The sequence below is a fragment of the Moschus berezovskii genome, chromosome 19 (genome assembly GCF_049115385.1).
Source record: "Moschus berezovskii isolate FMDL1 chromosome 19, NW_MosBer_1.0, whole genome shotgun sequence".
Lineage (NCBI taxonomy): Eukaryota > Metazoa > Chordata > Mammalia > Artiodactyla > Moschidae > Moschus > Moschus berezovskii.
The window spans coordinates 57,643,428-57,656,085 of record NC_142478.1 but is presented as its reverse complement, the minus strand read 5'-3'; the positions used below and the strand labels follow the sequence as shown (position 1 = coordinate 57,656,085).

General features: G+C 44.3%; 1 protein-coding gene across 1 annotated transcript in view; it reads left to right on the top strand.

The window, feature by feature from the left end:
* Window positions 1–7,071: 7,071 nt before the first annotated feature.
* The window catches only part of PPTC7 (protein phosphatase targeting COQ7), a 44,403-nt gene continuing 38,816 nt past the window's right edge, over window positions 7,072–12,658 (top strand). The window contains exon 1 of the mRNA XM_055405525.2: window positions 7,072–7,597. Coding sequence (XP_055261500.1) covers window positions 7,372–7,597 — 226 coding nt within the window. The 5' untranslated portion in view covers window positions 7,072–7,371. The remainder of the gene's footprint in view (window positions 7,598–12,658) is intronic.

Here is a 12,658-nt window from a genome sequence, read left to right as displayed (position 1 = left end):
CTGCAACTCTCACCCTCAATGTTGCCTTTAAAAACCTTGGCCTGAAAGCCATCAGGAAATTTTTTATTCTTTTGAGTACTAGCTGTCTGTTCTTGCTTGGTGCCCTGTCCTTTTCTTTACCACGACCTGGTATCAGTAGACTGACTTTGCTGAGCATCAGGCAAGAGAGTTGAGTTCAGTCACAGCAGCATCTTCTTCTGAACCCATTAGTCAGACCCAGTTCTCCTCTCATGGAAGTAGTAAAGAAAGAAATCAAATGTTTTATTTCAGTAATTTTTCTGCTGAGCCGTGGCAGTTCCCTCTCCTCTATGTAAACTGGCAGAGGAGAAGTTCCCTTCTAAAAGCTGCCTTTGTACTAACGCATATATATGGAATTTAGAAAGATGGAAATGATAACCCTGTATACGAGACAACAAAAGAGACACAGATGTATAGAACAGTCTTTGGGACTCTGAGGGAGAGGGTGAGGGTGGGATGATTTGGGAGAATGGCATTGAAACATGTATGTTGTCATATGTGAAACGAATCACCAGTTCAGGGTCGATACATGATACAGGATGCTCGGGGCTGGTGCACGGGGATGACCCAGAGGGAGGATAAAGGGAGGAGGGAGGTGGGAGGGGGGTTCAGAAAGGGGAACTCATGTACACCTGGGGCGGATTCATGTCAATGTATGGTAAAACCAACCAATATAATATTGTAAAATAATTAGCCTCCAATAAAAAATAAATAAATTAAAAAAAAAATAAAAAATAAAAGCTGTCTTTGGTTTGGTAACTTATTCCTGATTCAATAATTGTAGTCATGATATCAGGATTCAATTCATTGAAAGTCACACTCAAAGTGGCTTAAACAGAAGAGGGAATTAATATGACTTCAGGAACTGATGACTGATGACTTCAGGCAAAGCTGGATTCAGGGGTTTAATCGATATCACAAATTCTCTTGTTGTTCACCATCTTTAGGTTCTGCTTCTCTCTAAATTCCCTTCATTCTCAGGCTGGCTCTTCCCAGTTCAGTTCAGTTCAGTTCAGTCGCTCAGTCGTGTCCGACTCTCCGCGACCCCATGAATCACAGCATGCCAGGGCTCCCCGTCCATCACCAACTCCCGGAGTTCACTCAAACTCATGTCCATCGAGTCGGTGATGCCATCCAACCATCTCATTCTCTATTGTCCCCGTCTCCTCCCACCCCCAATCCCTCCCAGCATCAGACTCTTTTCCAGTGAGTCAACTCGTCGCATGAGGTGGCCAAAGTATTGGAGTTTCAGCTTTAGCATCAGTCCTTCCAATGAACACCCAGGATTGGCAAAAATGGCCATCAGCAGTTCTAAGCTTGCATCTTATGGGTTTAGAAAACGCTAGTGAGAATTTCTCCTTAATGCTTTCAGCAAAATCCCATAGTGGAGTTTCATTGGTGTAGCTTGGGTCATGTGGCTTCCTACTGGATCAATCACTGTGACCAAGAGAATGCAATGCACTGATTGGTCAGACCTGGATCATGTGCCCTCCTGAAATCTAGTTCCTCCCAAACCACATAAACCAACATAGATTATTCCCCCAAGGAATCAAAATTCTGTTATCAGAGACTGGAAGGCAACAGATTCTAAACGGGAGAAAATATGACCATCACACACAATGCAAAGTTCAGTGGAAAGAGCAGCTTGTGGCTAGTGCCTTCAAAAAGGCTTTGCAGGGCAGGGACCAAGACTCTCCGGGAGAGCTTTCCAGTTAACCTAGCTCCACCCATTAAATTCCTATGGGAGGAACCTGTTACTTACCCTTCCCTTTTCTCAGTTGTGAAACAAGTTGCTTGCTCTAAATGACCTCTAAGGTTCTCTTAATCAACAGCATTCACTTCTTAAGTATTTATTTATTACCTATTGTATGCTAGGCAGTGTTCCAGACACTCGAGATAAAAGATAAAATACACAAAAACCCCCTGCTCTTATGGAACTTACATTTAACTTACTTTAGACAAACAATAAACAGAATAAATGAGTCCCACGTGAAACAGGACTGTTGGGTGTTTCATGCTTAACTAAGCAGTCAGTGCAGGTAAGGCACATGGGAAGGCACATGGGAAGTTCTTAATCCATGGTATCTATTGCTCTCATTCTCATCACTATTCTTGCTTTATTATCTTATTATAATATTATTTATTGTTATTTTCTTATTATTGGCATATTTAGAGCATTTAGTGACCCCCCCCTTGTTGTCTCCAGCATTAAGCACCCTTAGCTTAGAATACAAGACCCTCTGCTGTAAGTCCTAAACTACCTTTTTTTTTTTTAGTGGCGATACTCACATACCATAACATCACTCTTTTAAAGTGTCCAGTTCATTGTTTTTTAGTACATATAAAATGTTATGCAACCATTACTACTAATTCCAGAACATTTTCATTACCCCAAAAAGGAACCCCAAACCCATTAGCAATCATTTCCCTTTCCCCTTCCTCCCAGTCTCTGGCAACTACTAATTTGGGTTCTGTCTCTATGGGTTTTTCTGTTCTGGACATTTCATATAAATAGCATCATACAATGCATGGTCTTTGGGGACTGGTTTCTTTAACTTAGTATCGTGTTTTCAAGGTGTCTCTATGTTGAAACACGTATCAGTACTTCATTCCTTTTTATGCAAAATAGTTTCTAAACTATTTTCCTAGCTCCATTTCTCATTATTCCTCATGCAAACCCTAAGGATGAGCTGCACTGGACTGCTTACTCTTCAGTCACACTCTGCACTTGCTGATTTCCCATTTCTTTCTCTTGGAATGATTATAACTCCTCCTCAGACCTCTGTCCATGCTCTTGCTCTTGCTTGTGCTTAGTTGCTAAGTCATGTCTGACTCTTTGCAACCCCATGGCCTGTAACCCACCAGGCTCCTCTGTCCATGGGGTTTTCCAAGCAAGAATACTGGAGTGGATTGCCATTTCCTCCTCCAGGGGGGGTCTTCCTGACCCAGGTATTGAACCTGTGCCTCCTGCGTCTCCTGCACTGCAGGCAGATTCTTTACTACTGAGCCACTTGGGAAGTCCCTGTCCATGCTTGCATCTCACAAATGTTTCTTCTCCATAAAGTGCCCTGACTATTCTTCCATCCCAATGGGTCCTCTTTCTCCTCCTTACACGCCTTTATTTCAATTGAAGGTGCTTATTTTCTCTACACATTTACTTACTTTTAACCCTCTTTGTCAAAACTATAACTGCTATTAAGACATCAGTGTTTTTTAATCCTTAACACAGAGCCCCAGACTTAACAAGTGCTTCCCAAATATTTGTTCACTTGCAAGGCATTGGTATAACTCAGTGGTTCTGAACTAGAGGCAATTTTGCCCCCTCGGGGCATTTGCCAATGTCTGGAGACATTTTTGGTTGCCCCAACTAGGGGGTGAGTATACTATTAGCATCTAGTAGGCTCAGATCAGGGATGCTGCTAAACACCCTTCAATGTGTAGGACTGCCCTCTCCCACAAAGAATTATGTGGCTCCCCAAATGTCAATGGTCTCAAGGTTGAGAAACCGTGCCATAAACTAATTAATTCTCTTTTTGAATAGGTTAGCAAAAAGAAATCATAGATCAGTGTACCAGTCTGGTAGAAAATCTCATTAGGGAATTCATGCCTTTTTTTTTCTTTTTTTAGGAGCTGGGGGTGACTCCAGTGCAAAGCTCTTTCCTAATGCCATAGAGGTGCCCTGGGAACACAGATGGTATTTTCACCACTTGCTCGCTTCTAAGAGTGACAACTGACCTCCCAGGAATCCTTGAAGTGCTAGGAATGTAACTCTGTTAAGGAAGAAAACTCTTAGGACTTTTAAAGTCTAGCAAAATGTCACAAGTGAATTGTGATCCCGGGGAGGGCAGGGGAAGGTGTATTTTTTTTTTTTTTCCCTAGGTACCCTCTCCTGGTTTCTCCACTATAGTGAGACTTTTCAGAACTGGCTCTGGAATAAATGATTCAAGGGAACCTGAGGCCCTGTCTCTTCTTTCCAAAAAGAGCAAAGGAGCTTTGAGAAAGGATTCTGTTCACATTATGCTCCAAAGAGCAACTCATTTGCAGAAAACTCATTTGCAAGAAACTCAAGGCACTGGTATCATTTAACTGTGAAAACAGTAGCCCCAACAGAGCAGAGGTTACCCGGCATCAGAGTCACATCTTATGTTCCTGCTTATCTAATCCAACTGGTTCCTGTGAGTGACATGGAAATGAGGTAATATATGTCCTGAAAATGAAAAGGTAGTAGCAGTCTGAGGGAGTTTGACGAAGCAAGGAATAAGGGTTGACATGCTATTTTAAAAAGTTTGTCCTTGGGGTAGAATTACCTGACATCCTGGCTGGGACTTGGTAGTGGTATGTGCTTAAAAGAACAACCTTTAGCATGGCTGGCACAGACATAAATGCCAAGCTGAGGATCCGCAAGATTCCACCCCCTTCTTCTGGGCACTCTCTAATTCTTGTGGGTCATAAAAAAATAGCAAGGTGTGACTGCATGCCTAGAATCACTCTATCTTTTATCTGGTAAATGAATCTTTTTGTCTACACATTTGACAAAAGACCACTCATTGTGTGGTTTGTTCAGTCCAATTTTGATGAAAACCCTTAAGGACAGAAACATATAGAGTACTTAGCACACCGTGAACCCTGAAAGTATTTAATGATGACAGTAATTGGGATAACGGAATGTGCTTTGAGTGGATGGTTGGCAGGTCTTTAGATATACTTAAACAACAGACTGGTTCCAAATAGGAAAAGGAGTACGTCAAGGTTGTATATTGTCACCCTGCTTATTTAACTTATATGCAGAGTACATCATGAGGAATGCTGGGCTGGAAGAAGCACAAGTTGGAATCAAGATTGCCCGGAGAAATATCAATAACCTCAGATATGCAGATGACACCACCGTTATGGCAGAAAGTGAAGAGGAACTCAAAAGCCTCTTGATGAAAGTGAAAGAGGAGAGTGAAAAGGTTGGCTTGAAGCTCAACGTTCAGAAAACAAAGATCATGGCATCCGGTCCCATCACTTCATGGCAAATAGATGGGGAAACAGTGGAAACCGTGTCAGACTTTATTTTTTTGGGCTCCAAAATCACTGTGGATGCTGATTGCAGCCATGAAATTAAAAGACGCTTACTCCTTGGAAGGAAAGTTATGACCAACCTTGATAGTATATTAAAAAGCAGAGACATTACTTTGCCAACAAAGGTCCGTCTAGTCAAGGCTATGGTTTTTCCCGTGGTCATGTATGGATGTGAGAGTTGGACTGTGAAGAAAGCTGATCGCCGAAGAATTGATGCTTTTGAGCTGTGGTGTTGGAGAAGACTCTTGAGAGTCCCTTGGACTGCAAGGAGATCCAACCAGTCCATTCTAAAGGAGATCAATCCTGGGTGTTCATTGGAAGGACTGATGCTAAAGCTGAAACTCCAATACTTTGGTCACCTCATGCGAAGAGCTGACTCACTGGAAAAGAGTCTGATGCTAGGAAGGATTGGGGGTGGGAGGAGACGGGGACGACAGAGAATGAGATGGCTGGATGGCATCACCAACTCGATGGACATGAGTTTGGGTGAACTCCGGGAGTTGGTGATGGACAGGGAGGCCTGGCGTGCTGTGATTCATGGGGTCACAAAGAGTCAGACACTACCGAGCAACTGAACTGAACTGAACTGAACTGAGATATACTTAAAAAGGTGTAAAAGAGATTCATTCGTAGATTGAGACAGGAATCCCCAGAGGAACTATAATTCTGTCAAAAAGCTGGAAAAGGACCAGTGCTTCTGCTACTAATAAGTCATGCCCGACTCTGTGTGACCCCATAGACGGAAGCCCACCAGGCTCCCTCGTCCCTGGGATTCTCCAGGCAAGAACACTGGAGTGGGTTGTCATTTCCTTCTCCAATGTGTGAAAGTGAAAAGTGAAAGTGAAGTCGCTCAGTTGTGTCCGACCCTTAGCGACCCCATGGACTGCAGCCTACCAGGCTCCTCCATCCATGGGATTTTCTAGGCAAGAGTACTGGAGTGGCTTGCCATTGCCTTCTCCACCCATTGCTTCTGGGTGATAGCAAAAACTATTTCAGATTAAATCATTTGCCTCAAATCTGTTTTCTTTTATTTCTGAATTCATTCATTTAATCATTCCTTTATTTGACAAATGCTATATACTTTATTATTAACATTTATGGTTCCTATTCAATTATCCTTTCTTTTATTCAATATTTATATAAATTGTATCAGTTGTAATAATATAGTGGCAAATTATCCTTGCCTTTAGGGTGCTTAGGATCTAGTGAAATATGCATTCATTAATTTATTAAAGTGTTTATCATGTGCCCATATGTTCTGGGGATACACTAAGAAAGAGCACAGGACACTCAAGAAATGGAATTAGATTCAAGTGGATGGAAGGGGACCTCCCATGGTGGTCCAGTGGTTAGGACCCCATGCTTCCACTGAAGGGGGTGTGCGTTCAATCCCTGGTGGAGGAGCTAAGGTCCTATTCACTGTGAAGTGCAGCCAAAAAAAAAAATTTATATATATATATATATAATAAAAATAAATACATAGTGCGTGGAAGGAAGAGCAAAAGCAAAGGCCTTGAGGTACCTGTGAACATGGCTACAGTCCAGTTAGTGGACTAAACCCTTCCCTAAATCCTTCCAATATACAAATGCTAGAGGTGTCACTAGATTTGTGTACCTCCGTTTAATATATGTGTTACAGAAAAATCATACTTGACCCGATTAATTTTTTCCAGGTTTTTTTTTAAAGGAATTTTCTCTTCACTGAAAGCAGGGGAGAAAATTTCAAACAACCCACTTGTAATTCTCCGTATTTTAACTTCGGTCTCGTGTCTGGGAACTCCTCCTAGGTCTTGAAGCTAGGCAGTGAAGTAAAAGAAGCGACTACAACCTCCGCACTACAACTCCCAGGAGATATTGTGACCACATCCTCTGCGCAAGCTCGACCTCTGTGACTGCAAAGGGCACCGAGCCGAGGAGGCGGGGCTTGAGCCGAAGCCGCGGGCCGTGGGCGGGGCTATAGGCGTGGTCATAAGGGGGGCGGTGCTGCCGGCGCGGCCCGGAACACGCTAGTGGAGCGGAAGATGGCGGCGGCAGCGGTGGCTGCAGCCGGGACCCTAGTCGGGCTGAGGCGGAGGAGCCGCCGGTTCTGACCTCGCTCTGGCTCCAGTGCGCGCGGCGGAGCGTGTGCGAGGCCCCGCGCGTCGGGCAAGGGCGGCGGCGGTAACTGCGCGCCGCCTTGAGGAGCGTCCCGGCGGCGGCTCGGCTGCGGCTGAGGAGAGAGCCGGCTCCGGGCCTCCGCGTCCTCCTGTTCCCCGGGCCCCCCGCCTCCTCGGGGGGGCGGCGGCGGCGATGTTCTCAGTCCTCTCGTACGGGCGACTGGTGGCCCGCGCCGTGCTCGGCGGCCTCTCGCAGACCGACCCCAGGACCGGAGGCGGCGGCGGCGGCGGCGACTACGGGCTGGTGACGGCCGGCTGCGGCTTCGGCAAGGACTTCCGTAAGGGCCTCCTCAAGAAGGGCGCTTGCTATGGGGACGACGCGTGCTTCGTAGCCCGGCACCGCTCAGCAGACGTGCTCGGTGAGTCCCCGGCCGCGTTCCCACTCCCCAGCCCCGGATCCGCCTCCTGGGGACTCCCCTGCTCGGGGCTTTTCCAGCTCCTCCAGGCGGTAAGAGGAGCCAGTGAGCCAGTAGTGGCTCATTTGTACGGAGCGCTTACTAGGTGCCAGGCGGCGTGCCAAGCGCTTGAAGGTGCGTTTTCCACTTGATCAACCCCCATTTTAGAGATGAGGAAACTGAGGCGCTGAGCGGTGGAGCCACATGCTCAAGGTCACACACCTTGAGAATGTGACCAGTTTGTCCGAGTCCGGAACCGCACTGTTAGTCACTTGGCAGTGCCAGCCCCAGACGACCTCGTCCCCTCCCCCGGCGACACCTGCAGGCTCCGAACCTCACTCTCATTCCCTCGCTCCCTTCCTCCTCCCTCTGCGTGCCCTAGGGATCCCTGCTTCTTCGAGCTCCTGACGCCTCGGCCCGGCTGTGGGTTGCAGGCTCCCGAGCAGACTGGCTGTCTGTAAGCCTCACACAACTCAGCCGCATTCTTTCGTTGCCTCGATCCAAGACCGGATCTCCATCCTTGTCGGAGTCTCGCAGCAGAGGCCGCTGGCCTGATAAAAAATCACTCGCAGTACATTCTTCCAAACTGATCTTGGCCACTTGAGGTCACTTAGGGTGGAAGAGAGTCTCCTTGACCCAAAATAGAATGGTCAAACCCTCTTCTCCACTGCGGCCAAGAAAGCCTTGAGAATTGGTTAAAGCCATTTCAGGCCACAGGTGCTTCGGAGGGCCTAGTCCAGTTACATCTTAGGGGTTGGGAGTCTAGAGTTAGAGCTTGCAGAAATGGCTAAATAGAATTCAGAAGCGATCAGAAACTTTATCATCATGCATGTCGTTGGAGGCAGTGCGTATGCCATAGACTCCTATGCCATTTAAATCTCTCTTGATAAATAGAGCACTTCCTGTGAAATTGAAGGACACGTTGTCATTGAACTCAAGTTCAAATGTCGCTTTGTTTTCACTTCTCAGGTGAGATTGAGTATTTTGACTTCTTTAAATATACTGAACCAAAGCTTGGCATTGGAACACAAGGTCCTGTAATTTTATGATAATAATTACTTTTTAATTTGGTCTCAGAAGTCTGTTATCTTTGCTTTTACTCATGTACTGTGTATAAAGATAGCACTAGAAAAGTTGTTTTCAGTTTGATTTATGAAAGACTCCGTTAGGTAGGTTGAAAAATCATTTAGTGTTTAGGCAAAGACTCCTTAGAAGGGAACTTGCAAGGTTTTAAAAAAAATTTTTTTATTGGATTATAGTTGATTTACAATGTTGTGTTAGTTTCTGCTGTACAAAAGTGAATCAGATATACATATACATATACCCACTTGTTTTTAGATTCTTTTCCCATATTGGTCATTACAGAGTACTGAGTAGAGTTCCCTGGGGGAGCTTGAAAATTGAAGTCGTACAAATCCACTCTAAAGTCAGCTCGACCCTGACTAAAGGTTTATTTATTTATTTATTTTTGACTGTGCTGGGTCTTCCATGCTGCGCGCAGGCTTTCTCTAGTTGCCGCAGACAGGGGCTTCTCTTATTGAGCATGTACTCTGGGCATACTGGCTTCAGTAGTTGAGGCGCATGGGCTCGGTAGTTGTGATGCAGAGGCTTAGTTGCTCAGTGGCATGTGGGATCTTCCTGAACAAAGGATTGAACCCATGTCTTCAGCATTGGCAGGCAGATTCTTAACCACTGGACCACCGGGGAAGCCCCTGATATCTTTTTTTTTTTTTAAAGGTCTGTCAGTGATTCTTTTTTCATTACAATCGAGGCACTTCACAGTTAAAAGCTTGTGACTTGTACAGCTTTTTCAAGTTGCTGGTATAGTGCGATAGGATAGAGGATATTGAGCCTCTGAGGTTCCCCCTTAAAAATCTGCTATGTGCTGGCTTATGTGAAAAATCTGTGATTTGATTAATGATTCAGGGGATAGTTTAATGTGTCAGATGCCTATGCTGAAATTTGAAGTTTTTTGAAGGCTGCCTTAATGGAGTGGGGTATTCATAAGGATATGTGAAACTGGTCAAACCCATTTTGAGAAATGTGTAAACATACCATCCTGGCAGAAACCCAGACTGGTTTGGTGCTCAGCTTTACCACTCTGTGATCTGAGGTTTTGGGCAAGAGCCTCTCAACTCATTTTCCTTCTCTAGACTAGAGGATGAGGGAAGTGGACTACCTGATCCTCAAAAACTTCTGACCATCATATATTTTCTTTTTGTTTTGAAAAGATAGCACTCTTTGTTATTTCTCATCTCAAATAGTGTACATTACTTCCCATTATATTCACATGGTCACCTTCAGTAGATATGTTGTTTTATATCTGGCTGAAACCAGTGGTTCTTAACTTTGCTTGGTTCACTGTCCAAAGGCTCTCTCCCTCCAGAAATGTGCATAGAGACAGAATTTTGCATAGGCCTTTGGAGACTCTGATTCAGAGACCCCGTGAAGTACATGGAAGCCACTTATGGGCCACCTCGAGGTCCATCTAGAGGTCCTTGGGTGGTACTAGATTGAGAACTACAGCTCTGTACCCCTCTTGAAAGGAATGTTTCTAGACATAACCAGACAGATGATGGCTTATGTGAACTAGGATGGTCTTTGGCCATATTTGACAAAGAGCTGTTTTGAGAGAGAATTGTATGCAAATCAGGGAATACAGGTTCTCTAGGACTGTCCTGTGTTGGAGTTCTTCCAGAAAGCCATCTCAATAGCCACCTGATACAACTTATGAGTTGGCCTCATTTGATCTTTGTTTCCACAGACCAATTCATATGATTGTGACTTCTCTATTTTAGTGACACCATCCCATTATACGCAGATCTGGTTATCTCATGCTGTGGAAGAGGTAATGAGTCTCAGTGAGTTTTTAATACTGCTTTTTACTGTGAAAGTTGGAGTTGTAAACCGAATTGCATTAAAGACTATGTTGAGGGAGTTCCCTGGTGGCCTAGTGGTTAGGACTCAGTGCTTTCACTGCTGAGGCCCAGGTTTGATGGCAGCTTAGTAATTGAAGAATCTGCCTGCAGTATGGGAGATGTGGGTTTGATCCCTGTGTTGGGAAGATCCCCTGGAGAAGAAAATGGCAACCCACTTCAGTATTCTTGCCTGGAGAATTCCGTGGACAGAGGAGCCTGGAGGGCTACAGTCCATGGGGTCCCAAAGAGTCGGACACGACTGAGCGACTAAGCACAGCACACCACAAGGGAACTGAGATCCCACAAGCTGCATGGAGCAGCCAAAAAAAAGAGGCTGTTTTGAATGTTACGTTGAACCTCAGTGCTTTGAACCTTCTAGTTCTCTAGATAATTAGTTTTCTTTGGGTTGACGCTATTTATTGCTAAGTTATCTGTGCAACTCACTGTGGTCATCTAGGACTCTTTGGAATGAAAGCTGTTTATTTTTTTTGTATTAGAAAGAGAAAGCTGTTTTATTTCTTTAATTTAGAATTGATCTATCCTGTTAGTCATGCAGTGACTAAAAGTACTTGCTGCTTTACAACATTTTTGTAGAGTCCCACTGGATTTCTTTTAGGAAAAACCAACTATGGTGGGTGTGGTGAGACATAGGAACCACTCCTATCCCCTGGAAAATTGGCAAAGGTGCTTTCTCTTTATTAGGTCCAACAGGAGTAAACCAGTACCAGCAGGAGCTATGTGCACTTTTCTTTTTCCTTCTTCCCTATGACTAATACTGGGTTCTCTTGTTACTCTCTGCGGCGTGGTTGCCTAAGTACATAAAAATATGGGAGCTGCCTACTGTGTAATTGCTGGGCCGCTCACAGCCCTAAGCTACTTAACAATAGAATCAACGACTATTCAGGGTTGTAAGATTTAGAAACCTTGGAATCCAGTTGTTTCATTTTACTGAAGAGAAGACAGAAGTCTGCAAAGGGTCAAATGACTTTGCCAAGGTTACTCTATTAGGAGTAACCCCGCAAGGTCACTTTGCCGACGTTAATGGCAAAATTAGGACTAGCACCAAGATTCCCTGTTCCAGTCCTCTTTCTGTTACACCACTGGTTAAGCGTTCTTGACAGATAGGCGAGTTCAGAACTGGTCTGTCTGCTGGTACCGTTAAATCATTCTGGTAATGCTTTTCTCACTTAAGGGTGTGTATGGTATATGTACTTCTTTATTCATTATATGACTCATAATTAAAATGCAGCAAAAACTCCTCTGCATACTAAACCACAGTTTATTGAAAAAAAGATAGCATGATGTATGCCATCTAAGTTCTGGCGTTGAGTTGTATTGAGTTGTAAAGTAGTTCTTGTAAAATTGGATGATGTTTATTTAAGCTTGATTACCTTGAAACCTTAAGAGACTTAAATTGAAAAAAGTAGGGAAAACAACTAGACCATTCAGGTATGACCTAAATCAAATCCCTTATGATTATACAGTGGAAGTGAGAAATAGATTTAAGGGACTAGATCTGATAGAGTACCTGATGAACTATGAACGGAGGTTCGTGACATTGTACAGGAGACAGGGATCAAGACCATCCCCATGGAAAAGAAATGCAAAAAAGCAAAATGGCTGTCCAAGGAGGCCTTACAAATAGCTGTGAAAAGAAGAGAAGCGAAAAACAAAGGAAAAGGAAAGATATTCCCATTTGAATGCAGAGTTCCAAAGAATAGCAAGGAGAGATAAGAAAGCCTTCCTCAGTGATCAATGCAAAGAAATAGAGCAAAACAACAGAATGGGAAAGACTAGAGATCTCTTCAAGAAAATTGAAGATACCAAGGGAACATTTCATGCAAAGATGGGCTCGATAAAGGACAGAAATGGTCTGGACCTAGCAGAAGCAGAAGATATTAAGAAGAGGTGGCAAGAATACACAGAAGAACTGTACAAGAAAGATCCTCATGACCCAGATAATCAGGATGGTGTGGTCACTCACCTAGAGCCAGACATCCTGGAATGTGAAGTCAAGTGGGCCTTAGAAAGCATCACTACGAACAAAGCTAGTGAAGGTGATGGAATTCCAGTTGAGCTATTTCAAATCCTGAAAGATGATGCTGTG